The sequence below is a fragment of the Ovis canadensis genome, chromosome 14 (assembly GCF_042477335.2).
Source record: "Ovis canadensis isolate MfBH-ARS-UI-01 breed Bighorn chromosome 14, ARS-UI_OviCan_v2, whole genome shotgun sequence".
Taxonomy (NCBI): domain Eukaryota; kingdom Metazoa; phylum Chordata; class Mammalia; order Artiodactyla; family Bovidae; genus Ovis; species Ovis canadensis.
The window spans coordinates 28,519,932-28,546,333 of NC_091258.1; the positions used below are offsets into that span (position 1 = coordinate 28,519,932).

Consider the following 26,402-nt stretch of genomic DNA (forward strand, 5'->3'; position numbering starts at 1 on the left):
ACACCAGGCTATGGTCATTTAAGTTTAAAGGCTCCTCTATGTTGGGAATGGTTAAATCATACTAAAAATGATCAACCTGGTAATTATGAGACAAGGCTGGGTGCTTTATGAACTATGCCTGTTATTACCCTTAGAGTGATTGGTATGGAACTCAGTGGATTTGTGGCACTAATCTATGGCCTTGACATTTACAGGGATGATACGAAGGTATAGCCTGGGATTCCCATGAATTTAAGGTCATACATGTCAACAAATTACAGGTAACCCCAAGCAATCTACCATCAGTATGATCTCAATGGGTCAAAGATCTGTATTCTACTGGTATGACCATTTAGCAGCGTGTGTGTGTGTGTGTGTGTGTGTGTGTGTGTGTGTGTCTTCAATGGGGTTGGAGGATGTAATTGACCATATCTAAGCCTCGACAACTTTCATAAGCTTTAAATGATAGTAACCGGGCTATTAGCCTATTGAATTCTGAGATCTCTATGATGAAAAAGGCAGTGCTACACAACTGCAAGACCTTTGACACCTTACAGCATCTCAGGGAGATATCTGTGCTATAATTCAAACTGAATGCTGTTATTTTTGTACCTGATAAATCCTTTAATGTAACACATTTGAACCACATGAAAAATGAGATTTCTGCTCTAAGTGACCCATTCCCTAGTCTTGACAATCTTTAAATAAAAATTGGTGTGGGAGGCTCATGGATAAAATATTTACTTTTAATTCCACTAATGTTGTTAACTATACCATTTGTATTTTGCTTGTTTCACAAGATTATTCTTACTTGTATTACCAAGTATATGATGGAGACTTCAACGGAAATGATGACTAGACTTGAAGCAGCTGATCAAATGTATAGTTCAATATATGATCAATGATTGTAATACTGTAACTCTAGAAGGCAATGGCACCCCACTCCAGTACTCTTGCCTGGAAAATCCCATGGACGGAGGAGCCTGGTAGGCTGCAGTCCATGGGGTCGCGAAGAGTCGGACACGACTGAGCGACTTCCCTTTCACTTTTCACTTTCATGCATTGGAGAAGGAAATGGCAACACAATCCAGTGTTCTTGCCTGGAGAATCCCAGGGACGGGGGAGCCTCGTGGGCTTCCGTCTATGGGGTCGCACAGAGTTGGACACGACTGAAGCGACTTAGCAGCAGCAGGTATGAAAAGATGCAACAAGAGGGAATACTCTCCTGGACTATAACTAGAAGACAGGTGTCCAGAGATCTTTGACTATTAAGACCTAGTCCAGTAATAGCACATTGAGTGTCTTATCAACAAAAACCTTCTTCAGAACTGGGGATGAGCCTTCCCAGCAATGCGGGACAAAATGGTTATGAAATGACCCCCAAAGTTTGGTAGGATTTATGACCACAAGGGGGCCATGTCAACAACAAATTGGCACTTACCAAGAGCATTGCCAGTGACAGAACAAGGCATTTGCCATCTGCCTCTGTGGAGATTGAACCCCATGCTGCAAACCATCATGGTGACATCAGACCCTCATGACTAACAAAAAACCCTTTTGTAAATTGAGTGCTTCATGGTATTGAACGTCCCCTTCACCAAAACCTTATGTATTGACTTTCCCCCACTGCCGCTTTGGAGCAGTCTCTCAGAGCTATCTGAGATGATGCCTTCCAGGCTTCAGTCCTCATTTTGCCTAAAATAAAACTTAACTCACAACTCTCAAGTTGTACATCTTTTTTCAGTCAACAGCAGGTACCTTTACCAAAAAAAAAAAAAAAAAGCTACAAAGAGCTGAGCATCCATTCTCAACAAACGTTTACTGAGTTCTTACTATGTGCTGCTAACACTCAGAGGTTGTGTGAATACGTTGTGAACACAATGAACGAGAAAAACGTTGCCCCTGCCTTCTGGAGCTTACATGGTTAATGCGGGAGCCAGTAAAAAGTATATAAATTTCTGATGCTAGAAAGGAAATTAAAAGAGGTAGCGGAGGTGGGGTAGCGTTTCAAATGGAGCTGTCAGGAAGCCTGACCACCTGGTATATACCAGCTGTGTTGGTCCTTTAATTTTCACGACAGTCCTTAAAGGCTGAGAGTTGATCTCCCTTTTGACAAGAAAACCGACGTTGAGACGGGTAAAAGTGGCAGTCAAGTCGCAAACTCCTAACCCCCACCCCACCCCTGCTTCCTAAACAGCGGCCACTGAACCCTGGATGATGAAACTTGGGGCGAGGACTGCACCATCTCTCCGCCTATGTCTTTGCAGATGTTAGGGAAAGGGTTGTGTGGGGGAATGCGGGACGCGCCTCCAGGGAGAAGCACCAAATAGCTCTAAATTCGCAGAAAGCCGCGAGGAGAGCCCCCGCCAGACCCCCTCCGGGATCCCAGACCCTTCAGCCAGACAAAGAGCCCGCCCAGCTCTCGGCAGAGCCAGACCCTCGCTCCCGCCTCCAGCCCGGCCCCCAGATCAGGCCAGCGCGGGGCACTATGGGACTTGTAGTTCAACCAGTTCGCCACACCTGTTCTGAAAAACGACAAGGGAACTACAAGGCCCAGGAGCCAGCGGGGAGGCCCGGGCGGACTCGCTGGCTGTGGGTGTGTGAGCGCTGGGGGCCCGGTGCTGCGTGCGGGAGCTGGGATGCGGCTGCCGGCGCTTGAGCCGAGGAGCTGCCCTAGGCGAGCTTTCTAGCCGGACTCGACCAAGGGGTGACCAGGCGGCGACAGGCACGTTGCACGCATGCACTGGGCTCAGCCTTTGCAAAACCCGGTTGTGCAGCGCTTTCGCTCTGCAGCGGCGAGGTGCAGGGTCCGAGTCGCCGGGGGATGGGCACCCGTCCCCGAAGCCAGGCTGGCACCTCTCGCTGAAGGAGCCCTTAGCTGAGCTTGGGGGTGGGTGCCCGCGTGCCTGCCTTGGGCTGTGCGCGACGTGTTTGTTCTCTTTCCCTATTTGTCCCAAGGTTTCACTCGGCGGCCGCGCGATGCAGCGGGCGGCGGCGCTGGTCCGGCGGGGCTGCTGCCCCCGGACCCTCGGCCCCTGGGGCCGTAGTCAGAGCAGCGCGGCCGCCGAGGCCTCGGCGGTGCTCAAAGTGCGGCCCGAGCGGAGCCGGCGCGAGCGCATCCTTACGCTCGAGTCCATGAACCCGCAGGTGAAGGCGGTGGAGTACGCGGTGCGGGGACCTATCGTGCTCAAGGCCGGCGAGATCGAGCTCGAGCTGCAGCGGGTGAGCGCGGGCGCCCGGGCCCGCGTGGGGCGGGAGGGCCCTGGGAGGCCAGGGGGCACTGGTGGGGGCGAGGGGGGAGCAGTAGCAGCTGTCGCCTCCTGGGGTCCAACCGCTGTACTTCCTCCAGCCGCGTGGCCAAGCTCCTTCATTCTGCCAATCTTGACTGAAATGAGAGAATGCCCTCCCCCCAACCCTTCCCTCACTAGTGCCCGGCACCTGGCACAAAGTAAGGCCCTCAGATATGGTTCACTTGTTGAACTGAATTCATCAATTATAATTGAGTGGCCCTTAGTGCCAGGCACTGCCTGCTATGTGGCTGTCTTACTTGAGTGGAACCAAGATCCACTGGGGCGTGAGCGTGAGGACAACGACAGGCAGGAAAGACATAAAGGAGAATTTCAGAGATCACGTTAGGCACCAGAGGTGCGATGAAGGCTCTGAAGAGACCTGAGTGTTCTCCCGAAGCTTTTTCTCTCTCTGAGACCTTCTGGGTCATTCTTCCAGGAATGATTCCCTGACAAAAGTGGTCCCGCACAATTCCTTCCCCTAGAGCCCCTTTGGAACCTTGACTGACACCCTTATTTTGTTCTCTGAGGAAACAGTCGCCCACAGTGGGTAGCAGAGGCTTGGGCCTTTGGGGCCTTGGCAGGGTGGCCCTGGAACTTTCTTCCTCCTGGCAGCCAGCAGACTGGAATCTTGAGTTCACAGCTGTATATAAGGTGACCACACACCTGGTAGTGATTCCTGTCCCCCTACAACGAGGTGGCTCGGATGGGTGAAAGAAACACCTCTGTAGTTTACCAGAGTTCTAAGGCTGGTGGAATTCAGGAGGCAGGGTCCAGAAGGGGAATGTAAAAAAATGTATATATTCCTAAGATTTATAGGAGCAGATGAAGTAGTCACCCAGCTGCTTGCTCAAGGTAGTCCTAACCCAGAAGGGGGGAGGCTTCTTTGATCTCACTCTCATAGGCACCAGAACTGAATGTCCTGGGGGTGAGTTGGACACTTAATGGTCCTTGAATGCTTGGGAAGAAGCCATGATGGGACCATGACTGTAACATGGGCACTTCGGGGCGTTTGATGAGCTCACGGCTCGCTGAGACTTCATCAGGACACCCAGTTATGCTGACTCAAAACAGTGAGTTGAATAAGTGAAGTCCAGTGTCTCCCTCTGACTCCTTGCAAGGCCAAATTTAAAGCTTGGTCCTCGGAAAGCTGGCTTGGTTTCTGTGCCTCCCTGTCCCAAAAGTGGACCACAGGCAGAAAAAAGGTTTCTGCTCCTTGTTGATATCTGGCAGACTGGAGCTGGCCCTCCTTGAGACAACAGTCTCCCTGTTAAAGCTGAGATTAAATTGTTTCCGGTTTAGCACTTTACAACTGATTTCTCTGGTTCCAGAGCCGGTAGGGGTTCTGAGGATTATCTCTACCTTTTGTTAAGTAGCATGGACTCCATGAAGTATGGGGATGGTTAGAATAGAACGGAGACACTGTCTTTGCTTTCACGGAACTGATTGCCATGTTGTTCTCTGGGCCTGAACTTCTCTTCCTGCAATTCTTTAAGGATTGGTGGTTATTATTATTATTATTATTATTATTATTTTTAGCACGTAGAGAAAATGTGAGAGCATTCTAGGTGGAAGGAGGGCTGGGAGCGAAAACAAGGTTGGGAATTTCTGGGCAAATAGGGGAGGGGATTTGTGCTGTTTGGAAAGCACTGTCTGGCAAGGGATATGATAAATGAATGAGATGGAAATGAGGGACTGGAGTCTGGTGTGCTGGGCTTAGGACTTATAGTGCAAAGTTTGGTGTGCAGTGGGCAACTAAGAAGATGTTCCAACAGGATATGACTCCATCATTGAGCTAGAGAAAGTTCTTGGTCATTGGGGCTGGAAACACTCTGTGATTTCTAGAACAGATGGCTCCACCACCAGGTCCTACCCCTGAATAACTTGAGACATTCTTTCTGTCTATCTACATTCTCCAGTACTTTCGTTCAAATTCATCCCTTCTTGTTCTCTCCTCACTTCGTTGAGTCTCAGTTCCTGACTCTTGGTGCTGGAGATAATAGCCCCAGCCAAGCCTCGCTTAAATCTTTCACTCTTGAAGGGCAGCCTCTCCATTATGCTAGCTTAAGCAGGTCCTCTTCTGAGAGAGCCATGTTTTCTCAGGATTTCTCAGTCTTTTTTTTTTTTTTGGCTTAGCTTTGCACAGCTTCGGGTTTTTACTTCTGTTTTGAACTCTAATGATCAAAACTAGACTGATGTTATTTTAAAGGGTTTGACTTGGTTAGAGATGGGATATGCAGGGAGGTGAGTGACTTGGGGGTAAATCTCTTGTCTTCTCTGGGCTTTGGTTTCCCTATTCTGTAAAAGAAGAGTAGTGGTCTGGTGGGCCCAGGGTTTCCCCAGGCCCTGACTTTTGTGCCTCTTTCTCCATTGGAAGGCCTTATACTGCCGTATGGAATCACTTCACCAGGTGCTCTGTTAACAGTACTGGCTGTTTGGCTGGACACGTGGCTCTGGTTTTTGACTGTGGGGTGGCATGCCAGACAAGTCCCGTCCGTCTTACTTTGTGGTAGGAGTGGGGGAAAATGCTCAGGAGAGCCTGAGGGGGGAGGGGCACTTGGCTAAGAGCGTGTGAAAGAGGCCATTCTCCTCCAGCCTGTTCTGTGTGCTTACAGGGAGGCCCTGTTTCTCCCTGACAGCAGCTCCAAGGGGGAGTACCTATCAGCTTTTCAGATCCTGGTGTTCCCTGGGAGCGGCACTTAAAAATAAACTGCCATTAGTAGGAGTTTTGAAAAAATCTGTCAGTTCCTCCTCAACCTACTTCTTTTTCCCTTGTTTTATTGGAGGAGGAAAGGAGGTTGACAGAAGTGGAGACAGGAATGGCTTTTGTTTGTAAAAAGTACAGAGTCAGGGCAAAACATTCATGAGGGGAAACACTGAATATGTTAAAATCACTGAGTGCTGCACCGAGAAACAGATGAAAATGGAGAATGCTGGAGCACCTGCTGATAGTTAGCTAAGAGCTAAGAGTGGAAACTCTGGATGTGTGAGGTACAAGCAGTGAAATCTCATAGGCCGTTTTCTTTAGCGCTTAGATGCTTTTTTAAAATAAAAGAAATTTGTAACATAGGCTTTCTTAGCGCTTAGACGCTATTTTAAAATAAAAGACATTTGTAACATAGGCTTTTGTTTGGATGAACCCTCCACCCATCCCCCTGCCCAAGTCACCAGGGACCTGCATCCTGGGCTTTACCTTTATGTGCTGTGGGCCTCGCATCGTTCAGAACACCTTGGCCTCAATTATTCCTCTGTAAAATAGGGCCAATTTATTTCCACTGAAGATGAGTTGGAGATGTTTAGTGATGATGGTTTGAATAGCTAGAACCCTATCAGGATTCTGGCTATCTGGGGAGAAACAACTGCACCAGAGACTTTCCTGTTGTAGGTCAAAAGGTTATATGAGCTTATATTAATATAAGCAGTGTTTCTAAAAAAAAACTTTATGAGAAAGCAAAGGCTAGTGTTCCTCTTTTTTTTTTTTTTTTTAGCCTGTGCTGTGTGGTTTGCAGGATCTTAGTTCCCAATCAGGGACTGAACTCATGCCCTCAGCAGTGAATGCGTGGAGTCCCAACCACTGCACCACTAGGGAATTTCCCAGTCAGAACCCTTGGGAGGGTCTTGTTTTCAAGCTAACGAGAGTTGCCTGGGGGAGAGGTGCTGAGGGTCCCTCTTTCCTTGCCTTCCTTCTGAGTCTCTGGGTCTAGGAATGCGCTCTATGGGGTTGGCTCTCCTGCCTGGCGCTTAGGCTTGCTGCCTTGAATTATCCTGTTTGGAGCTCATTCACCTTTCATCCCTACTCTGCCCTGCAGATCTCCACTTCTACGGTTGACCCTCCTACAGACTCCCACAGTTCAGGAGCCTTCCATCCAGCCTTCCCTGCCTCTGTGGTTAGAAAATTCAGCCCCTGGAGTCCCCACCTCCTCTTAATCTCAGGCCTGTGTCGGGCTGGCTCGTTTCTTCCAGGTTTGCGTATCACTATGGTTAGGGCCAGACCCTGTGCTGAGCCTCACTTTCTTCTGCTCTGCAGCGCAGCTGTTCTCAAGGACCCTGGAGACTAGTCGGGTTTGTCTCTGAGACTTCCTTCCGGAGCTCTCTGGGGCCAGCTGTGCCCTCTCTCCCTTCTCTGAGCCTGCTTCTTCATCAGCCAGCACTCTGAAGGTGGTGGCCTTTCTGGTGTTGCCCACTTCTGTCACAGAGCATGATTCATAAGTGTTCGTGAATGAAAGGGAGGTTCTCTGGGGAGTAACTGTCCTACCAAGCCTCCCCACTGACATGCCGCATGAAGTGACAGGAGCCACCCCTACCTTGAGGAAAATGCCTGTGCCTGTTGGAATTGTCCATTGTTCTCATGCTGCACATGTGAACTGGGAAGGACAGTCGTAACAATGATAAAGGAGTTATCATTGTCCTTCCTTTATCCTTCTTCCCAATAACTCCTTCTGAAATATGCCATCTCCAGGGCCTGGGGGCCTGCTCCCTGAGCCTTCCTTGACCTGAATGGTGGGAAGGGAGCCCCCCTGCAATGGATCTCATCTCAGTTTCCCCTGGTGAGGCAGCTCTGGGCAGGATGTGTGCAGGTGAGTTAGACACATGGTTCTAGGATGCTAGGAATTGGAACTAAAAAGCTACGTGCTGACCTGGCCAGCTCCTGCGGCAGGGCTGAGGTGAGGTCTCCATTGGGTGTGCTTGCCAGACTTGGATGAGTCACTGTGGGCAGAAGTCTGCCCCTGGCTCCTTGGTATTTCCCAACCCACGTAGAACTCAAGTGCATAGATACAGGAGTCTCCTTTGTATGGTGGCCCTTGGCTGGGCAGCCTGGTCCCCAGTCCATTCAGAGGAGGCAGGTTCCCACCCACTAGCTCTTCCATCATAGCAAAGTATCTGGAGCCTGTGGGTACTCAGACCCAAGAAAGGAGATGCTCCACACTCCCAGGCTGCTTGTTGGCCTGCCCTGAGTTGATTGAGCTGTGCGGGGTGGAGGGGACACACGAAAGGAACATCCAGGGATCTGATTATTTTCTCCCTCCATGGGGCTGGCCCGGGGCCCACAGCTGTGTGGTATGTGTCCTGCCCTCGACTGTGACAGATTTGCTCCCCACCAGAGGGGACTGTGCCCACACTGTGGAAATCACCTGAGTTCAGCTGGCCAGGCCTAGGGGGCCATGGCGATGGAGTCAGACTAACAGAGGGTCCCATGCCAGGAGCTTAGGCCACTGTGGGTGGGGGAGTCCTACCCTTTGCACACAGTGGCCTGGGTTGCTCAGCCTGTGGGATGAGCCCTGAGGCCACACGCTCTGCAGCCTGTCTCCAGGGTGTCTGACTTCACCCCTGGCCCAGTCCGGGTCAGTAGGCAATGTTACCCCCTTCCTTGCCGCCCCCATCCCCCACCCTGAGATGTCTTTCCATATTGGCCAGCCCTGAAGAACTTTGTAAAAAGGGCAGAAGGGAATTCTACCCCCTCCAACCCAAACAGAGCTTTTTGACTCATTAGGCCTGGTTTATGGAAGGCCAGGGCTGCCTTCTGGCTTCCCTGGTGGCTTAGATGGTAAAGAATCTGCCTGCAATGTAGGAGATGTGGGTTCAGTCCCTGGATTGGGATGATCCCCTGGAGGAAGGCATGGCAACCCACTTCAGTATTCTTGCCTCAAGAATCCCCATGGACAGAGGAGCCTGGTGGGCTACAGTCCAGAGGGCTGCAAAGGGTTGGACGTGACTGAGCACAGCACAGGGCTGTTTCTGGGGTGCCCTCCTCAGCCCCTTGTGCCTCCTGGCTCCTAAAGCAGCTGGAGAATTCCATATGGGAGGGCTTAGGGGTGGCAAATGAGAGTCAAGAAAACTTGTTTGGCAGCTGCTTTCATTCCTTAAGCCCACTGGTCTTTACTTAAGGTGTATATTACTGAGTTAAAAAGGGGAAAGTTTTCTAACTTTGCTTTTATTCACACGTTGTGTGAAACGGAGAAGACAAGTATCAGAATCATGGAATTGTACCCTTAAGATTTGTATTTAGAATGCCTTTGGGAACAGGGCAGCTGGAGATGGGAAGGTGGCCATTCCGCACAGGCCACCCCTTGCCCCACCGCCTTCTTCCCCCACGGTGACCCTTGCAATCTTGCTCCTGGTCCAGCTTTGCAACATGATGATATTTGTACTCTGCCAAGTGCTTTCATACCATTTGTCTCAGATAATCCTTTCAGCTGCTCTGGGGGTTCTTGAACCTGCTGTTGATTCTAACTCTTATAGTGGCTAATTCTGGATTTATCAGGGACCTGTGTGGAGTTCCCATATTTCCAGATCCCCACAGTTCTCCATCCAAACCACATTTTCTCCTTTGCAGGAGCCAGGTGTCCTGTAGTCACTTTCCAGCGATGTTGCTACTGTTTCCGAGTTCCTTCTCTCTCTGCCGTCTCTGCTCTGTGCTAAACGCATTGCTCAGGCAGTGGCCTCACTTTTGCTCTTCAACAAGACGTCTTTATCCCTGATGCTTTTTTTTCTTTTCAGTATGAAGCTCAGTCCACATTCTTTATTTTGCAAAGACAGGGTTGCAAGAGAACGACCCCCGAAAGGTCCCTGTGGATCAGTGTCTTCTGGCAGCAAGGCTGGCTGCAGTGTCCCATCGATCACTTAGGGGTGGAGGTGGAGCTGGCAGTTGTGGGACCCTCTCCCTGATGCTTTCTGCTGCTGACGCCCTCCCTCCTTCCCACCACATTTGCCCCAGGGTCAGCGTGGACCTACAGCTGCTTCAGGGGTCTCTGGCAGCCCAGGGAAGTTCTTCTAGCCTTCTCAGAAAGTGGGTAACCTTTTGAAGCCTTAATTTCCCAATCTATAAAATGGGATTAACACAAGCCCTTCCTCATGGGGGTGGTTGTGAAGGTCAAATGGGACCAAGCATATCAAGTGCTTGGCCCTATGCCCAACACCTGGCAAGGCTCAGCATAGGGCTGCTGACTAATGTCCTGTTGACCATTGCTTGGCTTCTGAAATCTAGGGTCTGAGAATCCCTAAGTTACCACCTATTGCATTCTCTCTACTCAGGGTATCAAAAAACCGTTCACTGAGGTCATCCGTGCCAACATCGGGGATGCCCAGGCCATGGGCCAGCAGCCAATCACCTTCCTGCGACAGGTGAGCTGGCCCTCAGGAACCGAGGGCCCTGGGGGAGCGGGGAGCCAACCTGACGGTCAAACCTGTTAAATTGCCTCTGCCTCCTCGCCTGTCCAGCCCCTCAAGACCCAGCAGGCACTGGAATCCCACAGGGAGATGCCACTGAAGCAGCAACCCCCTCCAGCGCCTGACGTCCCCTCTGGTTCTCTCCAGCAGGCTCCTCCCCTTCCTTCCAGGGCTGTCTAAAATCCCTAAGCCCATCCTGAGGTCGCTGTAGTGTACAAGACTCCCAGGTGAATGGTCCTGGCTGCTGAGTTCGGACCTGGGTTGGTGAGGGCATCAGAGAGTAGATGAAGGCTGGGAGGTGGTGCATGGGGGTCTAGATATGGTTTCCCAGGTGAGAATACCCAGGTTTGAATGTTGGCTCTGTTGCTGATCAGTTGGGTGGCTTTGGGCAAGTGGAAGTCACCAGAGCACTGCCACAGAGGACTCCTGGGGGCCTCCATGAGATGATGAACATGAAGGCCTTCAAGAGGCACATTTCCGTGTTTCAGTTTGAGTGCCAACTGCAAGGACGCTGCATGGGCCCAACTTGTGAGATTGGTGGGCTTGGGGGAAAAGGTGGGAGAGTGCCATAGCATCTGCTAGATAGAGGCTGGAGACCAGCTGTGGGGAAGGCGTTTTCCTAGAGAAGAAATGGGGCCAATTCTGGAGCAAAATTTGGTCTTTGTGTGGTTAAGGTTTGTAGGCTGAGGCAGGCAGGAAAGCCGAGTGCTGGACACCCCTGGTCTTCCTTTCCTGCCCGTATTTCCTGCTGCAGGGGCTGGCACACAGGAGAGGCAAACTTTGCCCTGCTTTCTGGATGGCAGGTGTTGGGGGCCCCAGGGCCTCAGCCTGCAGCCCCTCAGGGAATTCACACAGGGTGTAGGGGAGAAGAAATGAGGCTGGTGATGACCTCAGGAACGTCCACTGAATGGACTCCCGTGGCATTGCTGCTGACTCGGGAGTGTGCCAGCTGCCTGTGAGTGTCAGAGGCCTCAAGCTGGGCCCATGATGAGGAAGTGGATCAGACCAGACAGAGTGGCTCTGCCCGGGAAGTGGAGGTGGGAGGAGATTAAAGCATCCTGCGTGTCCTGAAAGCTTGTCCTGGAAGCACATAGCTTAGGAGAGGAGAGGTCCAAAGTGGCCTCGCTCTGCAGAAGTTCCCCACACGTGCCTGGGGCTCTGGGTGTGAACAGGCTGCTGTTGCCTCAGCCTTTTCTGACTGGCTGGCACACTCCCAGATCCAGCTCTGCTGCTGGCCACAGCAGACCCAGCCTCTGCCACCTGGTGCTGGCTTCCTCCAGCCTTCATAAGCGCCCTAGAGCAGGAGGGCAAGCCAGGTCACCGCCCATCGCACCAATTTATTTGAGGCAAAGCCAGGCTCCAAGAAGCCTGAGCCTGCCTGAAGCCCCCAGCTGGTGTCAGAGCCGTGAGCCCCATCTCATCTCGTTGCTCCTGGCACCACTCCTAAGCTTCCAGCTTAGACTTGCCTGCTGAGTGGGGGTTTACTGACACTTTTGCAAACATTTTCTTGCGTAATCCTCTTAATTTGTGAGGTTAGGGTGATTTTCCCTGTTACAGAGGTGAAAAAGCTGCCTCGGTTTTCACTTCTGGCCAGGAAAGGGGGTGATGGTGAGGAGGGGTGGGGGCGGGGCATGGGGTGGCGCTCAGGCTGTAAGGAGGGGGTCTCTGCAGTCCTGTCAGCTGGGGTGCACCTGCCTGCTTGGTCCCAGCTCCTTGTTCTGGAACCCCTGGTTCTGTGGCCTTGGCTATGTGAGCCGCTGGCCTTTATAGAGGAGCTGGGCCGAGTAGCAGCCTCTTGTTCCCTGGCTCCTCTGGTGGCCCACCCTTGGCCCGAGCCCAGGTCATCAGGGACCCTGCCTCTCACCATCTCCTTTCCGCTGCAGAGCATCCACTGTCCTCCTCCCCACCCGTCCCCAGACCCTCCCCACAGGCGGGGGCCCTCGTGGGGAGTCCTGCGGTGACGCTGTCCCTCAGAGGCATCCTTTGTGCCCCTCTGGGGTGGGAGGTTGCCAAGAGCCCAGCCCATGCCTCTGTTCCCCCAGGTGATGGCACTGTGCACCTACCCGAACCTGTTGGACAGCCCCAGCTTCCCAGAAGATGCTAAGAAACGAGCCCGGCGCATCCTACAGGCTTGCGGTGGGAACAGCCTGGGTGAGGCCCCGACTTGCCAGGTCCCGGCGGGCATGAAAAGAACGTGTGTTCTCAGCATGGGCCTGGCCCCAGCCCCTCATGGAGGGTTATGCATTGAGCGAGTGTGTGAATGTGTGTGGGGTGGCCGACAGGCCAAGTCAAGGAAAAATACCCTCCTTGTCCATGCTCTGAGAGCCTCCTGTCTGCTGAGCTGATGGGGTCCGTGCTGTCTCTTGCAGACTGGGGGCACTTCGGGCATGAGAGTCTGCATTTGGCAGGATTTGGGGCTTCCAGGGGGAGCTGGCTGTGACGCTGAGCCCACCACACCCTCAGGGCAGAAGCTTGAGCTTGAGCCGGGGGGCCAGAAGGAGGTACATTGCCCCGCTGGCCCGGCTTCTCACTGTGCTGTGGCCCCTTTGGTGGCTTCCTCGCTGTGGAGGTGCCTCCCCTTACCCACCACGTGTGTGTGTTGTGTTCCTGACACCGGCCTGTGCCCCTTTGTGCCCGGAGCTCACGCCCGGCCCCAGGGGGCTCTGAGCGGGGAGGCCCTGTGGATGTGAAGGCATCTTCTCTCCCTTGCCTGCTGAGGTGGATCTCCAGCCTCTGGGCCGCTGGCTCTTTGATCTCATCTCATGTTCTCTTTCCTGTTTATTTTTGCCTCATTCCTTTGGCCAATGGAATACATAGGGAATCTGGCTCCCCTTGTCCTGAGGAGAAGTAGTTCTCCATAGGGCTTTTTAGGAAGCTTGCCTGAATGTTCCAAACATGGGACAGGGATTCTGTGGCTCGTTCAGCAGGGTATCAGCTGCCCTCGGCCTCTCGGTCACCTCCCTGCCTTTCCCCTCCCCCTTCTGCTCTGTCCCTTTATGGGCATCACTAGGCTTAGCCTTCCTGGCTGTGATCACCCCACCAGCCCTCCATCCAAGCCTGTGTCCTTCGTGTGTCCTTCTCAGGAAGGGGCCAGCCGCCCTTTGCCTCCCTGCCAGTCAGCCTGGGTGGGGTGTGGGCCAGCACCTTGTGAGGCAAGGCCTAAACCACAAGCTGGCAGAGGGCAGCGCCACAGCTCAGAGACCTGGCCTCCAGGCTCTTTCCCTCTGTATCCTCTGCCCGGCCCAGAGGACAAAGGCGCTTCTCAGAGATCCATGGCCTTCAGCCTGAGCCTCCAGGAAGCGCAACCCAGAGGTGGGGGGAGGGGGTTGCTGTCTGCGTGAATGTCTGGGGAACTAGGAAGGGATCTTGTTCCAGGGACAAGCCTCGTCAACAAGTGTTTTCTGTGTCAGCCAGGCAGGGCTAGGGGAATGATGTTGGGAGGCCATGTCTGTGTGAGTCAGGACTGTCTGTGTTCTGTGTGAGGAGCTCAGCAGGATGGGTGAGGGAGGCGCTCTCTGAGCCTCTTTCCTCATCCTTGAACTAGGAGATACTTTGTACCCACCTCCTGGGCTTGCAGGCAACTTGCTGTTTGTGCTGCTCGTCACGTGTGGAGAAGCCCCACCCTGGAGGTCACTACCTGTTTCTGCCCATTGTTGGGAGGAAGGGCAGTGATCTGGCAGAGAGTAGAACAATGGTGGTGGCGCTGTGTCAACTAAGGCTTGGGCAACCTGAGCACTGCCCACAAAAATGAAGGAAGTGGAAGATATGCCCAGGGCCACCCTGACCCAAGGAAGGATTATAAAGTGTGTACACAAGGGCTCACCTGGCCGTGTTTTTATCATGCCCCTTAAAATTATTTTTAATTGGGGCTTCATTTATTTTTTGTTTGCATAATCCAGTTCTCAGGTTGCATCCTGAATCTTAGGTGGGGTTGAGGTGAAACCTAGACACATCTGGGGGTGGCGGGAGATGGGAGAGAACGCCCTCCTCCAGCCCCTCTTGGAGCCTGGGTTGTGGACCAGGCACTGCTCTAGGCCCTGAGGGACACTGGGGAAGGCAGGTGGAGTTCTGTGCTCATGAAGCTCGCTGTCATATTTGGGAGAAACAAACATGAAAAAGAATTAAGACAAAAACATAATTCCCAGTTTTCATGAGTTCCTGGTGGACGAGCAGAGAGTTGTGGGGTTTGAACAAGGGGTTCTAGTGGAGAGGGAGGGTTTAAGGAGAAAGTGTTTCAAGTTCATGTAGAGGATGAGTAAGAGAATCTGCTAATGAATCCCAGACAGACAAAATGGTGTGTGCAAAGGCCCTGAGGCTTAAGAACTGAGTGTGACTGAGTGAAAGGGTTTGGATGCAATGATGCTGGGTGATTTGGCAGGTTTCGCCCGTCTGTGGACTGTGGGAGGCAGGTTGCCATCAGGTTCAGGCAGTGTCCTACACAGGAGTGTGGTGGGGTGGGCCTAGCTGGGGGTAGGTGCTGCAGAGACGCACAGAAGAAATAGGTGATGGTTCCTGCCTGCAAGTCATCTGTGCAAGGTAACTGGAGAAATCAGAAAGGCTGGGGTGAGGCCATTTCTCAGACTTCTTGAGAGAGTCTAGATCTGAGCTCTGAAGAATCAGGGTACTTCAGAACAAAACAGAAGATGGAAAGCCTGTGGCTGGCAGGAACAGAGAGCTTGCTAGTGGGGAAAGGCCTGGGAATGCAGGGAAGCCAATGAACTAGAGGCAGGAAGAAGAGGAGGCTTAGCTGGTGTGGACGTGGCCAGGCCCCATGGAGTGGAGCAGAGGGCAGTGAAAGAAGACAGAGGGAAATAGCTCAGGAAGCTTTCTGGGCATGGGAGCCCAAGATATATCAAGACATCCAGTGGAAGGAGGATTCTGTAACAGTGGCGTCTGCAGATGCCCTCGAGTACCCCCAAAGAACGTGGCAGGACTCTACTCTCCACCCAGATTTGGTGCGGGTTAATGTTTGCCGCCTGAACTTTGAGAGAAGTGGTGCCGCTTTCCCCGCCCTGGTTTACAGTTAGTCCAAGGGGATGGGCCAGCCCAGGGCTACACAGACCCTTAAACCGGGTGCCTCCTGGTGGTGGTGTTGCAGTCCTTAGGAGGAAATTGGCTGGTTTTCTTTAAACGTGGTATAAAACTCAAATGGGATAAAAGAATATGGAGTGAAAGATCTGCCTCCCACTTCGGACCCCAAGCCTCCTGGTTCATGTCCGCAGAGAATTCGCTTCGCCAGTTTGAATCTCCTGGAGAGATTTTGTGCGTGTTCAGGTACCTATTTTCAGTTTCTTTTCAAGAACGTACGTAGTGGCCTGACATCCTGAAAGCATTTGTATGCCTACGGTAAATGCCCAGGTATTAGTGCACAGCACCTGTGTGTGCACACCTGTGTAACCCGTGCCCAGATCATGACAACGAACGCTCTCAGCGCCACAAAAGGCCCCTGTGTGCCCCTTTGCCGAATATACTCCCAAGCCCAAAGTGGCCACTGCTGTTTTTGAACTTCACTTTTAACTGGTGGTTTGGATTTGGCTCCTAACTGGCAGCCTGAGCATGCTGTTGCCATAGGGTGAGGGTAGGTGCGTCATGCCCAGCAGCCCCAAAGAACTCTGTGGTTAGTGCCTGTCAGGGCTCTGGATTCCTGGGATGGCAGGTGGTGCCATTTTGGGGTGACCCTTCTCCCAAGCTCTTTGGAACCATGCGTAGGCAACAGTGATAAAAGCATAGCAGTGCCAGCTGTAATGGTCCGTGCTGTCGCGGAAGGCATGTAAAGCCCAGCAGGGTGGGTAGAGCAGCTATGAGACCCCATTGAACTGGTTAGAAGTCAGGGCCTGGAATAATGCTTGAGGTATAAGTAGGTTCTCAGTAAATACTGGATGGATGAGTGGGTGGGTGGGTAGATGAACAGACGGGCAGATGGGTGGGTGAGTGGGTGGGCAGGTGAGTGGATATGTGGATGAATGGATGGATAGCAGATGAGCAAATGGTTGGATGAGTGGGCAGACACTTGGGTAGGTGGAGGGATGACAGGATGGGTGGATGAAGCCCAGACAGGTGATTAAGCTGCTTGCCACAATTCCAGAACCTAGAGCAGTGGGAATAGGGCGCCACTGAGACTCCTTGACCTCCCCCAGCCTCCCACCCCCAGTTAATTTTATGGATATCTCAGACTGCATGGAGCCAGATCTTCCCTCCAGTCATTGTCTTGCTTTCTGTCTTACAGGCTCTTACAGTGCTAGCCAGGGTGTCAACTGTATCCGTGAAGATGTAGCTGCCTACATCACCAGGAGAGATGGTGGTGTACCTGCAGACCCGGATAACATTTACCTGACCACTGGAGCTAGTGATGGCATTTCTGTACGTGTCAGAGCGGCTCATTGTTGCTCACTCTTCACCCGCGTGAAGAACAGCCTTGTGCATTAGGGCCGATGGCGTGAGCCTGTGGGCTGTTAAAGGGGGACATCTGGGCAGAGAGGTTGGCCACCCTCTGCTCCCTGCTGTCTGCCCCAGCCTGGTAGCTGCTGTCCTTACCGCGTTCAGTCTTTGTGAACCTGGACACTCCGGCAGCCTCAGTTTCCCTCCTCTAGTTGGGAGGAGTCACGGGACACTCGAGAGTGTCCATCTTCCTGGCATCAGCCTTTCTCTTACTCAGCATATATGCTGTCTCTCCTCTGCCAGGCACTGTGCCAGGTGCTGGGGAGGTCATGGGGAACCAAACACATTTGGTCTCTACTTAGACATCAGTACTGGATCTGACTAGCACTAACAGCACATAAATACATGTCAGATCGCAAGCTTTCAGTTTCTCTTCTGGATGAGGACAAAGTGTTAACAGAAGGGAGCAGCAGGAACTCTGACCTGGGGCTGGTGAGGGCAGGAAGGTTTCTCCAAGGAAGGCTGAGCAGATAGAGATCTGGAGACTGCGTAGATGTGAACTCAGGGAGGCAGGCAGGGACAGATTCAGGGCAGAAGGTCAGCATATGCCGAGGCCTTGGGCTGGAAGGAGGCTGCATGTTTGGAAATGGAGCATTGCGGGGCAAGCACACGTGGGGAGGGGCAGTTACCAACAATGCGCTGGGAGGCAGGTGGGGCCTGAGTCCTGAAGTATTGTTGTCCTAAGAGCCGTGGGAGCCACTGAAGGATCTGAAGCAGACGGAGGGTCATAATTAGATTTGGGTTCTTAAGCTTTAACTGTGGCAGGAGGGAGCAGAGTAGATGTGAGAGTGTTTAGGAGACAAGAGAAGAGGCGGCTTGGGCTGGGCATCAGCCGTGGATGAGGTGAAGAGGGGCTGGTATCAAGGGGTCTATAGGAGAAGGGGCTGAACCTGTGGTCTGAGGTTCACCTGCAGCCTCTGTTCCCTTCCAGCACCCTCCCCACGTGCCCAGTCAGTGCTGGGGGCCATCCACTCACTTGTCCTCCCTACTCAGGGAGCTTGTCCTTTCCGACCCTTCTTTTAATAAGTTATGTTTGTCTGTGTCTCTTGACCTCCAAGGCTCTTGTTTTGGATGTTTATTAAATGATTTTGTCCTTTGCTGAAGCCTCTCAAGTGCATTAAACTCTTCCTTGAGCGCGGGAGGAAACTGAGGCACAGAAAGCTTAGGTGGTCTGCCTGCTGTTAAGAGCCTCTCGAGGCATTGGAGATTCTAGTGTTGGACTCAGACCCCCAGCCATGGCATCTTCCACTGTAAGCTGCCATCACGGCGCCTCCCTCTTCCCAGAGAAGCCCAGGTATGGGTAGAGGTTCCAGAGGCAGGTGTGGGGAAGAATCTTCAAGATTTAGTGAAAAGAATCAAGCTGTTACACTGGCATTGTTGTAGCAAGGAAATGAGCCTGAGAAAGGCGTGAAGTCTTCATGTAAGACTTAGAAAAGTAAAACTCACCCAGAAGAGTTTGGACTTATGAATTCAGTGAATTACTGCCACCTCCACTGGTGCCCCACAGGGCTCCCCAGGCCTGTTTCTCAGGAATCCTATGAACTTAGGGCTCATTCAATTCTGGAAACAGCCAGGTGGAAGCGCCACCTGGTGTCAGAAGCTGGGTATTTCATCCCATTTTCACACTCCTTTGTTCACTGGTCTTTCCAAGTCTTGGGCTCTGATAAGTTCGTGATTAGACAGATTCCGGGCTGCACCCCAGACATATAGAATGAGTTTCAGGGGTGAGGTCAGAATAATTCTGAGCAGGTATAATTTTGGGGCTACTTCTTTAAAAGATCTCTTTTAAAAATACTAACAGGTATCAAGCCTTTAGGTTCCATGCATTGTGCTAAAAGCTTTAAATCATTTTGCTCATTCCTCGTAGCAGACCTCATTTTACAGAGGAGGAGAGGTAGACTCAGGGGAGTTCAGAAACCTACATGTGGCTGTGCTGAGGGTAGGCACTGGGCGACTGGTAAAAGGCGGGGTTTGGGGTCTTCTGGCTTCTGCCGCTGTTCAGTCCTCGGAGGGTGGAAAGTGGCAGTCGCTCTGTAAGACGTGACTTCTCTGTTGCAGACGATCCTGAAGATCCTGGTCTCCGGGGGTGGCAAGTCACGGACAGGCGTGATGATCCCCATCCCGCAGTACCCACTCTACTCAGCGGTCATCTCCGAACTCGATGCCATCCAGGTGAACTATTACCTGGATGAGGACAACTGCTGGGCCCTGAATGTGAACGAGCTCCGGCGGGCCGTGCAGCAAGCCAAAGAGCACTGTAACCCCAAGGTGCTGTGCATCATCAACCCCGGGAACCCCACAGGTCTGTGCTTTACTTCCTCGCCAGTTTCTTGGGGAGCAGGGTGGCTGTGTATTGGCTGTCTGGACACTAAAGAGCTAAGGAATAATGTTTTATTTGCTCCCAGGTTCCTAATCCAACTCCAGATTTGCTAACATAAAACCATAAAGTTGGCCGCCAGCCACCTTAGGAGGTGAACGAATACAGGCCTTTTCCTGGGCAGGGTTGTATGGTAATTAAGACCAGTTCTTTTTCCTGTTCGTCCACGTACAAAGAACCTACTCTTTGAGGTCACAGACAAACCATCACCTAATTATAGGCCTAATTTTACCCTTACTCCTACTTGTTTTTCTGAACCAGTTTTTAGATTGCTGGTGTGAGCGTTTTTGTTTTTCTTTGACACAGCATTGCTGTGTACTTTGAGGCCTGAAAAGGAAATGCCATATTAAAAACAAAAGCAAACCAAAAAAACCTGTTTCCAGAAGTTGGAGAGCACTCCTAATTTTGCACATTTTTCTTCACACAAAAGATGCACAGTCCTGCCTGCCTCAATCTTTCCAGGCTGTTGGCTTCATGTGCCCCAGATGCTATTTGGATGCCGAGAGCAAGGGCTCCTCTCTCCTCCTTTGTTGAGATAAACTGGGTCAGGGCCAAAGCGTGGTGGAGCTGATTGTGGAATCTGCTCCTTGGGAACATCAGATGATGCTTCAATCAGCTGAAAGCTCCACTTGAATTCCTGGGTGCAGAAAATGGGTGCAGCTGCTCGCCTGGTTTATTTACACCGACTGCCTGGGGGAAGGGATAAGGGACCTAACCCAGGGTACTGTAGGAAAATGACAGAGCTGGGTTCTCAATCCTGGCTGCACATTAGAATCAAAGAGGGAGCTTTTAAAAATGCCAAAGGCCAGGCCACACCCTAGAATCTCTGGGGATGGGGCTCAGGCATCAATATTCGGTATAACTGAGGATGAGAAACACTGCCCTTGGATGATGCTTCTAAAACTTCAGCTTGTTAAAAACAAAACTGCTGGGCCCTACATCTAGATATGGTGATATAATTAGGCTGGAGTGGGACTTGACAATTTGCATTTCTAACAAGCTCTTGGGTGATGCTGATGCTACTGGCCCCAAACTTGGAGTAGTAGGTCCTATATCTTAGGAAATACTCTGTATACCTAGTTTATATCATAGGCTTGGTAACTTCTTCACCAGAAGCTTACATATATCTTCTTCTGGCTGTCTGGGGAGAAGTAACTGCACCAGAGACTTTCCTATTTGGGGTCAAAGTGGGGGTCATATGAGTGTGATATTAATATAAGCAGTTTTTCAGTAGTCATGTTCGAATGTGAGAGTTGGACCAGAAAGAAGGTTGAGCACTGAAGAATTGGTGTTTTTGAACTGTGGTGCTGGAGAAGACTCTTGAGAGTCCCTTGGACTGTAAGGAGATCAAATAAGCCAATGCTAAAGGAAATCAACCCTGAATATTCATTGGAAGCTGATGCTGAACCTCCAGTACTCTGGCCACCTGATGTGAAGAGCTGACTCATTGGAAAAGACTCTGATGCTGGGCAGGAGGAAAAGGGGGCAACAGAGAATGAGAGGATGAGATGGTTGGATGGCATCACTGAATCAATGGACAAGAGTTTGAGCAAACTCTGGGAGACAGCGAAGAACAGGGAAGCCTGGTGTGTTGCAGTCCATGGGGTTGCAGCAGCTGGACAGGACTAGCGACTGAACTATAACAACAAGCAGTTTTTCTAAAAAATAAGTTATAAGCAGGCTCAGGCTAGTTTTGCTCTCTGAGGTTGTTTTTACTTTCTGGTTGTGATACGCAGCTGTAGGATCTTAGTTCTCTGACCACGGATTGAACTTGGACCCCAGCAGTGAAAGCATCAAGTCTTAACCATTGGACCACCAGGCAGTTCCCCTCTGGGGTCTTAATGTGTGGAAAGCAGCTATTGGAAGATGGAGGATGGAAAATAGAGACCTACCTGTGATCACCATGTATCTCATCTGGACCACACACTGTAACCACTTTGTCTGAAAGGTGTCAAAATGGAGTGGAATATTAGTGGCTAACAAGGCTCTTTGGGGTTCGAGACAGAAACTTACCTTGAGGCTTGAAGGGAGTGGACCTGTGAAGGCCAGGGTAAAGCAGCACACTTGAATTAACGTCGTCGTCATGGGAACCTCAGGCCATGACCCAGCTCTGCTCTGGGCTGGAATCCTCAGGAAGCACCTGTCCTGGGAGTGGCCTTCCGCAGGTCCAGTCAGTGCCCAGCAGCTGAGCGTCCTCCACAGGGAGCCTCACCCCTGGTTTCAACTGAAGCCCCAGGCCAGACTCTCTTGGCCCACACTGGGATACCTGCCTATGCCTGACCTAGTTAAATCACTGAGGCTGATTGGCTGGGTCTGTGTCCCTGGTGGAGTTTAAAGAGAAGTTCCCCTAGGACAGCTGTGTGCTGTTGCTGAGAGAAGGACAGGACGCTAGGCTGGTGCAAGCAACAGGTATCCCCATTAGTGTGTGGGACATTCCCTTGGCCCGGCCTCTGGCAAGGGGCACTTGGAAGACCCCTCTGCAGCCTTTGGGGCCTTCAGCAGAGCTGCCTCTTCTCTGTGGTGCGCGCATGTCTCCCCCTGCTGGGCACAGGCATGCCCTGCCCTCTGGAGATCATGTGGCTCCTCCTGCTCCACAGGCCTGTTCTGAGTGACGGCTTCGTCCCAGGCCCTGGAGAGGAATAAGCTCTGTCCTTGTCCCACAGTTTGCATCGATCGCATGGGGGATTATTTGTGCACAGCAGGTCTCCTTTCCTCTCCTGAGCCGCGGGCTTCCTGAGGCCCGGCCCTTGCACTCCCCCTGGCATTATGGAGAAGACTCTTGAGAGAGTTCCCTGGACTACAACGAGATCAAACCAGTTAATCCTAAAGGAAATCAGTCCTGAATATTCATTGGAAGGACTGGTGCTTAAGCTGAAACTCCAATACTTTGGCCACCTGATGCAAAGAACTGACTTTTTGGAAAAGACCCTGATGCTGGGAAAAATTGAAGGCGGGAGAAGGGGATGACAGAGGATGAGATGGTTGGATGACATCACCGGCTTGATGGAGATGAGTTTTGAGCAAGCGCTGGGAATTGGTGATGGACAGGGAAGCCTGGCGTGCTGCAGACCGTGAAGTTGCAGAGAGTCGGACACAACTGAGCGACTGAACTAAACTGGCATCATGTTCCCCGCTCACACCTTTTATACTCTGGGTGCTCACACCTTTGCTTGCATTCTAACAGGGTATACTTTGTGGCATCGCAGCCCTGGGAGGGAAGACCAGGAGCATGTGGTAGGCAGGAGAGGCTGCCAGAATGGACAGCCCCTGTCTGTCTATGGGAACAGCAGCTGGTTACTTGTAGCATCGGGGGTGCTGCCCTTCCTAATTCCCAGAGCGTGAGCTTGCTTCATAGGAAGCCTGCTTGGCCTTTGTTTGGCACGGACAGATTGGTCCCTTAGTAAAGGAACTGGTTGCTTAGATAGTTTAAGTCTGAAATCCTGGCTGAATCATACCATGCTCTTATAAGATACATCAATGTATTTTTCCGAGACTTAGTCTTGTTATTCTTACATGGACAAGAATATGGTTATTTTTATTTTTAACAAAAAGGTAATATATTCTCCATACTGCTTTGCATGAAGGCGTAGATACATATGGCAGTAATACATGTGCACATACGTACTTATGTAGACAGTACATGCATGTAACACCCGTAGGTGCTCATTTACGTCCTTTGTGAGTATCAGCAGGCCTGCCTAGTACTTTTCCAGAAGCTGTGTGAGCAAGTCCACCATCCCAGGGCCTCGGGAAATCTGGGAAAGTGTTCCTTTCCCCACTGAAACCCGCAGTATTTCCTGTGAGCTGATGGTGAATATTTTGCTACTGGCACTGATTTCTCTAAGGTGGATGAAGTGATGAGTCCAGCTCTGAAGGGAGACCCTGGCAGGGATACCATGGGTGCCTGCCAGCGTCCTCAGCGGGCACGGCTCCCACATGGTCGCTGGAGAAGCCAGAGCTGGTAGGCAGGCTCATTCATTCGTTTAGAACTTCTTCCACTGTGCTTACCAGGGAGGGCCCTGCTGGGTGCCGGCTTTGAGGGTCGGTGCTGGGCCAGAGACATTGTCCCTGCCTCGCGGAGCTTGTGTAGGGAGAAGGTGTGGCCAGGGCTCTTTTCATGGTGTGGCTGCTGTGGGGGACGGAGGGGAGCAGGGCTGAAAGAGTTAACTCCTTCAGTTTCATTTTCGTGCTGTCTATGATACGTCCATGTCTTCTTGTCCTCTAGCACAGAATAATACACATATATCCTCCTCCCCCCTCCGCACACATACCTCTGAGAATAACAAGAAAGTTGGGTATGAAACACCACTCCCTACACATACCTGGCTGAAGTGAGTCAGAGGGACGGAGCTGACCCTAGGGGCTCCCTGGAGGCCGTCAGCAGCTAGGGAGGGTGGTCCTGTAAGATCATGAGGGAACACAGACATCTGAGTGATTCTGGCTGGAATTCTCACCTGGGGATGAATGAAACACCATGAAAAAAAAAAAAAAAAGAAACACCATGACAACCTGCCTTCTGCTTTTGTTTGGGACTGTTTAGGTCAGGTGCAGAGCAGAAAGTGCATAGAAGATGTGATTCACTTTGCCTGGGAGGAGAAGCTCTTTCTCCTGGCTGATGAGGTAAGAGCAGCCTGGACTCTCAGAGGTGAGGGTATGCTTTCTCTTCTGGGGGAGGGAGCCAGGTCTGCTGTTCTATAGACAAGAGAACTTTCTAGATATCGGAGGAGAGATTCTAACAAGGTTGAGGATGTTCAGTGTTAAACAACCTGTGAGACTGTGACCAAAATCATCCCTTATTGGTTTGGAATCTTGGTTATAAGTTTCAAAAATCCAACCCAAACTACTTTAAACTTAACACGGTGGTGGGGTCTCAGGAGTGGGGCTGGATCCAGGGACTCGAATCATATCTTCCGGCTCCTCTTTCCATCCTGCTGCCTTGGCCTCAAACACGGGCCTGCTATCTTCCCAGCCTAGGAAGAGAGCTTATCTTCCTGGTCGTTTCAACAAAGCTCGGAATTGAGCTTCACTGGTGCAGTTTAGGTCAAACACCCATCACTGAACTGATTATTCTGGCCCAGTGGCTGCAATGTGCGGACTGACCAGGCCCTAGGCAAGGGTCGGGGGCTCTCCCCTATGACCTGAAACCTGAAGATAGAGAGCTGGGGAGGATGTTTCTTGAAGCAAATCAAGGGCCCCTTTCTCAAGAAGGGAGAATGGGAGCTGGGTGGGCTGAATGCTGTGTCCTATGAGGAGGGGAATCTTATTAACCCCAGAATCACTGCTGCCTGAACCCTAGATCTGGAGACAAACCTGCCCATTCTTTTCCTGCTTTGCAAGAAGAAATTAAAGACCTGTCAAATCCTATTTTCACTTCTTTATTTCTGCGTGATATCTGGTTAGTCATAGCTTCTAGCACGTGAGCTTCATTTCTGTGTTCCTTAGCACCCCCCCGCCCACACACACACACAGAGGTTATCCACCAAATCACTGCTGTGATCAATAGCAGATAGACTTAAATCTTCATTTCTAAAGGAAAGAAGGGGCAGTAGAGTGACCTGGTGCACGAACCTTTTCCCTCAGGGTCTGGGAAGCGAGGAGGGTGAGGGGCAGAAGGGAGAGGCCATGGAGGAGCTGGGGAGGGGAGGGGGCTCTGCCTGGCTTGTTAAAGGTGGAGCTGGCCTGACCCTCCTGCTGACCCACAGCGTCTCAGAGAGCCTCGGTTTCCCTGATCTCCATACTGGGCGTGGGAAGTTCATCTCCAAGTGTAGATGGAGCGCTTGCCTGCTAGACTGTGTAGACGGGGAGGGACAAGAGGTGTAGGCGCTGCTCAGTCCAGGGAGGAGAGAATGACGGTGATGGTGGATGGAAAGCTGGGTGAGTGCCGTGAAGCGCTGAGGACGGTTAGCTCTTCGGATGGGGAGGTCAGAGGACAGGTCCATGAGCTGCTTTCACCACTCATCTCATTGACAGGGTGAGCATCACGCTCTGGGAGGAAAGCCTACTCAGGCCAGCCAGGTGTCACTGGCACGTGAGGCAGAAAGGAGATCTGGAGACTGCGTGGGGCTAATGTGGGAGAATCCAGTGGGCATCCAGCCCGTGGCCTCCCCCGCCACCCTTGCTTTTTCTGGAAGGTTCCCTTGGGCACATCTGGCTTAGACGTGACATCTAAGGCCAGCTTCACAGCAGGCAGCCCTGGCTGCAGGTTGTCCCAGTGCCCTCGCTCAGCCACAGCCCGGGTGGCTCAGTTTCTGGGGGACTTGGCTGACTGTTCCTGTCCTGTCCCCTCCTGCAGGTGTACCAGGACAATGTGTACTCCCCGGACTGCAAATTCCACTCCTTTAAGAAGGTGCTTTATGAGATGGGGCCTGAGTACTCCAGCAACGTGGAGCTCGCTTCCTTCCATTCCACCTCCAAGGGCTACATGGGCGAGTATGTGGGCCCCCGCCTCCCTCACGCTGCTCCTGGGCCCACCTGGTCCCATTGCTTTTCCACCCTGCCCCGCCTCAACCTACTGGACAGAGGTGGCTACTCTCGTCTACAGCCTCTAATGATCTAAGAAGCAGGAGGAGACAGGCCATGTCTCCCCAGGGGGAGTGCACTGGTGTGAGGGCATCCCCTGTGCAAGGGCTCATGTAAAATAAGGCTGTGATGAAAGTGAATACAGGACCCACAGCAGCTTCCAACCCTAGGGTTTTCTGCCAGCCTTGTTGCTATTGCTCTGACACTTGACTGAAGTCTGAGGGCCAGGGATGGCAGGTTGAGTGGATAGATGCCATCAGGCCAGTGGCCAAGCTCTGTGTGCAGGAGCGCTGTATGCACCCTGCCTGAGCACCCTGTGACCTGTGGGGCCAGAGTGTCAGCTTCAGCCCTGTATTCATTCATTCAGCCCATATTTATTGAGCATCTGCTATGAGTTCAGAAGCTCAGCAGTGAGGTTACAGCAGTGAGAAAACCACACCCATTCTGCCCTCACAGTCATGCTCTAGTGAGGTCAGAGGCAATAGACAAATGAACGTGATGTGTCAAGGACAGAAATAATCAGAGAGGAGGTAGGAATGCAGAGAGGCGGCGTCTGGTCACTACAGAGTTGGACCCAGGGAGGGGAGGTGGGGAGCTATGCAGACGTCTAAGGAAACAGCTTCTACAAAGGCCCT

General features: G+C 51.9%; 1 protein-coding gene across 2 annotated transcripts in view; it reads left to right on the forward strand.

The window, feature by feature from the left end:
- The first annotated feature begins 2,492 nt into the window (after positions 1-2,492).
- GPT2 (glutamic--pyruvic transaminase 2) overlaps positions 2,493-26,402 on the forward strand; it is a 34,196-nt gene continuing 10,286 nt past the window's right edge. Inside the window, exons 1-8 of one of the 2 annotated variants that reach the window (XM_069549780.1) lie at positions 2,493-2,704; positions 2,938-3,201; positions 10,299-10,388; positions 12,476-12,584; positions 16,660-16,793; positions 18,930-19,173; positions 23,789-23,868; positions 25,541-25,677. In XM_069549780.1, the coding sequence (XP_069405881.1) occupies positions 2,959-3,201; positions 10,299-10,388; positions 12,476-12,584; positions 16,660-16,793; positions 18,930-19,173; positions 23,789-23,868; positions 25,541-25,677 (1,037 nt within the window). In that variant the 5' untranslated portion in view covers positions 2,493-2,704; positions 2,938-2,958. The remainder of the gene's footprint in view (positions 2,705-2,937; positions 3,202-10,298; positions 10,389-12,475; positions 12,585-16,659; positions 16,794-18,929; positions 19,174-23,788; positions 23,869-25,540; positions 25,678-26,402) is intronic. The other variant, XM_069549781.1, reaches the window with a different exon arrangement.